Source organism: Pelodiscus sinensis, chromosome 1, assembly GCF_052426305.1.
Source record: "Pelodiscus sinensis isolate ZL-2025 chromosome 1, ASM5242630v1, whole genome shotgun sequence".
NCBI classification, from domain to species: Eukaryota; Metazoa; Chordata; order Testudines; family Trionychidae; genus Pelodiscus; species Pelodiscus sinensis.
Genome location: NC_143052.1, coordinates 353942106 through 353947154, shown reverse-complemented (window position 1 = coordinate 353947154; position 5049 = coordinate 353942106). Strand labels below are relative to the sequence as shown.

Sequence of the window (5049 nt, the reverse complement as noted above, 5' to 3'; positions counted from 1 at the left end):
GGGGCTCTCAGGTGGGGCTCTCAGGTGGGGCTCTCAGGTGGGGCTCTCAGGCGGGGGCTCTCAGGCGGGGCTCTCAGGCGGGGGCGCTCAGGTGGGGCTCTCAGGTGGGGCTCTCAGGAGGGGCTCTCAGGTGGGGCGCTCAGGCAGGGGCTCTCAGGCAGGGCTCTCAGGTGGGGCTCTCAGGTGGGGCTCTCAGGTGGGGCTCTCGGGCGGGTGCTCTCAGGTGGGGCTCTCAGGTGGGGGGCGCTCAGGCAGGGGCTCTCAGGTGGGGCTCTCAGGTGGGGCTCTCAGGCAGGGCTCTCAGGTGGGGGCTCTCAGGTGGGGCTCTCAGGCGGGGCTCTCAGGTGGGGGCTCTCAGGCGGGGCTCTCAGGTGGGGCTCTCAGGCGGGGGCTCTCAGGTGGGGCTCTCAGGTGGGGCTCTCAGGCGGGGCTCTCAGGTGGGGGCTCTCAGGCGGGGCTCTCAGGCGGGGCTCTCAGGCGGGGCTCTCAGGCGGGTGCTCTCAGGCGGGGGCTCTCAGGTGGGGCTCTCAGGCGGGGCTCTCAGGTGGGGGCTCTCAGGCGGGGCTCTCAGGTGGGGCTCTCAGGCGGGGGCTCTCAGGTGGGGCTCTCAGGTGGGGCTCTCAGGCGGGGCTCTCAGGTGGGGGCTCTCAGGCGGGGCTCTCAGGCGGGGCTCTCAGGTGGGGGCTCTCAGGCGGGGCTCTCAGGTGGGGCTCTCAGGCGGGGGCTCTCAGGTGGGGCTCTCAGGTGGGGCTCTCAGGCGGGGCTCTCAGGTGGGGGCTCTCAGGCGGGGCTCTCAGGCGGGGCTCTCAGGCGGGGCTCTCAGGCGGGTGCTCTCAGGCGGGGGCTCTCAGGCGGGGCTCTCAGGCGGGGGGCTCTCAGGCGGGGCTCTCAGGTGGGGGCTCTCAGGCGGGGCTCTCAGGCGGGGCTCTCAGGTGGGGGCTCTCAGGTGGGGCTCTCAGGTGGGGGCTCTCAGGCGGGGCTCTCAGGCAGGGGCTCTCAGGTGGGGCTCTCAGGCAGGGGCTCTCAGGCGGGGGGCGCTCAGGTGGGGCTCTCAGGTGGTGCTCTCAGGCGGGGGGCGCTCAGGTGGGGCTCTCAGGTGGGGCTCTCAGGAGGGGCTCTCAGGTGGGGCGCTCAGGCAGGGGCTCTCAGGTGGGGCTCTCAGGTGGGGCTCTCAGGCGGGGCTCTCAGGCGGGGGGCGCTCAGGTGGGGCTCTCAGGCTGGGCTCTCAGGCGGGGGGCGCTCAGGTGGGGCGCTCAGGCAGGGCTCTCAGGTGGGGGCTCTCAGGTGGGGCTCTCAGGTGGGGCTCTCAGGCAGGGGCTCTCAGGTGGGGGCTCTCAGGCGGGGCTCTCAGGTGGGGCTCTCAGGCGGGGCTCTCAGGTGGGGGCTCTCAGGTGGGGCTCTCAGGCGGGGCTCTCAGATGGGGGGCGCTCAGGTGGGGCTCTCAGGTGGGGCTCTCAGGCGGGGGGCGCTCAGGTGGGGCTCTCAGGTGGGGGGCGCTCAGGCGGGGCTCTCAGGCGGGGCTCTCAGGCGGGGCTCTCAGGCGGGGGCTCTCAGGTGGGGCTCTCAGGTGGGGCGCTCAGGTGGGGCTCTCAGGCGGGGCTCTCAGGCGGGGCTCTCAGGCGGGGGCTCTCAGGTGGGGCTCTCAGGCGGGGGGCGCTCAGGTGGGGCTCTCAGGTGGGGGGCGCTCAGGTGGGGCTCTCAGGCAGGGCTCTCAGGCGGGGCTCTCAGGCGGGGGCTCTCAGGTGGGGCTCTCAGGTGGGGCTCTCAGGCGGGGCTCTCAGGCGGGGGGCGCTCAGGTGGGGCTCTCAGGTGGGGGGCGCTCAGGCAGGGGCTCTCAGGTGGGGCTCTCAGGTGGGGGCTCTCAGGTGGGGCTCTCAGGCGGGGGCTCTCAGGCGGGGGGCTCTCAGGCAGGGCTCTCAGGTGGGGGCTCTCAGGTGGGGCTCTCAGGCAGGGGCTCTCAGGCGGGGGGCTCTCAGGTGGGGCTCTCAGGCGGGGCTCTCAGGTGGGGGCTCTCGGGTGGGGGCTCTCAGGTGGGGACTCAGGCGGGGGCTCTCAGGTGGGGGCTCTCAGGTGGGGGCGCTCGGGCGGGGGCTCTCGGACGGGGGCTCTCAGGTGGGGTGCTCAGGCGGGGGGCTCTCAGGCGGGGACTCAGGCGGGGGCTCAGGCAGGGGCTCAGGCGGGGGCTCAGGTGGGGGCTCTCAGGCGGGGGGCTCTCAGGCGGGGGCTCAGGCAGGGGCTCAGGCGGGGGCTCAGGTGGGGGCTCTCAGGCGGGGGGCTCTCAGGCGGGGGGCTCTCAGGCGGGGGCTCTGGCAGGGGCTCAGGCGGGGGCTCAGGTGGGGGCTCTCAGGCGGGGGGCTCTCAGTCGGGAGCTCTGGCAGGGGCTCAGGCGGGGGCTCAGGTGGGGGCTCTCAGGCGGGGGTGCTTAAGCGGGGGCTCTCAGGCGGGGCTCTCAGGTGGGGCTCTCAGGCGGGGCTCTCAGGCGGGGGCTCAGGCGGGGGCTCTCAGGTGGGGGCTCTCAGGCGGGGGCTCAGGCAGGGGATCTCAGGCGGGGGCGCTCAGGTGGGGCTCTCAGGCAGGGCTCTCAGGTGGGGCTCTCAGGTGGGGCTCTCAGGCAGGGCTCTCAGGCGGGGGCTCTCAGGCGGGGGCTCTCAGGCGGGGCTGTCAAGTGGGGGCTCTCAGGCGGGGGCTCTCAGGCGGGGGCTCTCAGGCGGGGCTGTCAAGTGGGGGCTCTCAGGTGGGGGCTCTCAGGTGGGGCTCTCAGGTGGGGCTCTCAGATGGGGGCTCTCAGGTGGGGCTCTCAGGCGGGGGCTCTCAGGCATGCGTGCGTGAAGCCTTGCCAGGACATTGACTCGGTGGGCTCCTCCACCGCGGTGCTTTGTGGTCACCTCCGACCATTGCGTGGGGCGCTGGTGGGCTTCTCTCTCTGCCCTTGACCTCTCTGTGTCCGGGAGAACTGGCCAGGGCTGAGTGGGACCGAGCCCGACAGGACGTCTCCAGCGGCTTTCTTTGCAGGGCGCCGGGCACAATCAGCTAGTTCTGTCCGTTTTCTGGCTCCGTGAGCCCACCCCGGGGATCCCAGCCTGGTCCCGGAATTTGGCTCTTCAGTTCCTCTGTCCAGTGCTGTTTGGGAGTTGGAAGAGGAGATACACTCACCTATGGTGACCTGAGATCAGCAGCAGGACAGACTAGAGCCCCTCTCCCTCAACTTCCCACTGCCATACACACTCCAGCTCAGACGCAACGTGTCACAGGCGAGATGCCCACACGGTGCTCTCTCATGGTGACCTTATCTTTGTTCTTTCTTGGTTTCCTTTTTCCTTGCAAGTTGGAACACCTCTTTCATGGTCTGGCTGCTTTGTGTGGACATGAACAGCATTGTTGGAGCCCCACAGATCTCAGGAGATTAGCGAGACAAGGTGAGGGAGGAAATACCTTTTTATTGGATCAACCTGAATACCAACAGAGAACAGGATTCGTGCCTAGACAGTGGAAGTCCATAGCTACAACACCCTTGTCGTGCAAATGGAAACCTGACTTCAGTTTCCAACTGGCAAAGCATTTTCTGTTGCCTGCGTTAGCTCAGCAAGAAGTTTCTCCTACAGCTTCGATCGAACAGGTTGATCAAACTTTTCAGGATCTCTTTTGTTGTTACCCCATAAATAATGGGGTTTAACATGGGGGGAATGAGCACGTGGCTGTTGGCCAGGAGGTTGAGAATATAACCAGGGATGACACCCCCGTATTGGTGTGCGGAAGGGGAGAAAAAGGAAGGTGGGTAGAACATCAGGATGACACAGACATGGGAACTGCAGGTGCGCAGGGCCTTGAGCCGGGCACCCTTAGAGGGGAGCAGGAAAACAGCCCTGAGGATCAGCAGGTAAGACACAGCAATGAGCACAGCATCCAAGCCAAACGCTGAAATACCCATAGCGACGCCGTACCAGAGGTTGACCGTGATGTCGTCACAGGACAGCCGGGCCACAGTCATGTGCTGACAATAGGTTTGTGGCAGGAAGTTGGTTCTGCAAAACTTCAGGTGCTTCACAAGAAAGACGACAGGGAAAAGGAGACAGAAACTCCTTGTGAGAACCGCCAGCCCGATCTTCCCGATCACAGGCTTGGAGAGCAGGGTGGTGTATCTCAGGGGGTTGCAGATGGCAACGTACCGATCAAACGCCATGGCCAGCAGGATGCTCGACTCAGAGGTAAAAGTGGCATGGACGAAGAACATCTGGGTGAGGCAGGCAGCAAAAGAAATTTCCCCTGCCCTGAACCAGAACACGGCCAGCATCTTGGGTACTATGGTGGTCGACAACAGCAGATCAGCAGCAGCCAGCATGGAGAGGAAAAGGTACATGGGCTCATGGAGGCTTCGCTCTGTCACTAGGATGAATAGGAGCAGAGAGTTCCCCAGAAGTGTTGCAGTGTACATCAGACAGAAGGGGATGGCGAGCCAGAATTGAGACGCCTCCGTACCCGGGATGCCGATCAGGAAGAAAGTAGCAGGAGTAAAAACGCTGTGATTGTCAGCTGGCATCATGCACCGGCCCTTGGAGCTTCTGTTCCGTTTCTAGGAGCTAACTGCCAAAGAGAAAATCAGTGAGATCTGGAGGGGCAGCCAGGACTGGAATGTGTTTGGGGACAGAATTGGAGACACCATGAAACCTTGCTGGTGTGACAGCAGCCTGTCGGCTGGGACCCTGGACCAGACACATTCTCCTGCTGTAGAACGTCTCCATCCCAGTAATGGGAAGATGATTAGGGTGGTTCTGACCACAGGATCCACGAGGCACTCTCCTGGTGTCACGATCCTCAACAGAATCTCTCTTCTGCCCATTTGCTATTGATGCTCTCAGAGTATAGCTATGGGCTTGTCTAGACTACACTGAAGTTTCAAACGAGGATATGCAAATTCCACGGGAATCCGATCCCACTTTCCAAAGCTACTCTTCCTAAAAAAATGAGGTTTACGTGGCTTTTCAAAAAAGGGGGGGGGGACTCCGAAAAAACATGTCCCGACTACTTTCACTTTCGAAACTCCGCTTTTGA

General features: G+C 64.6%; 1 protein-coding gene across 1 annotated transcript; it reads right to left on the bottom strand.

Annotated features, from left to right (window-relative positions):
* Positions 1–3574: 3574 nt before the first annotated feature.
* LOC102459712 (olfactory receptor 52B2-like) lies at positions 3575–4540 on the bottom strand. Its single transcript, XM_006123366.4, has one exon. The coding sequence runs from the start codon at positions 4538–4540 to the stop codon at positions 3575–3577; it is 966 nt and encodes a 321-aa protein (XP_006123428.4).
* Positions 4541–5049: the final 509 nt, after the last annotated feature.

What these genes read in the sequence shown, in the direction of transcription:
- LOC102459712 (XM_006123366.4), bottom strand. Translation starts at nt 4,540, where the DNA reads ATGATGCCAGCTGACAATCACAGCGTTTTTACTCCTGCTACTTTCTTC.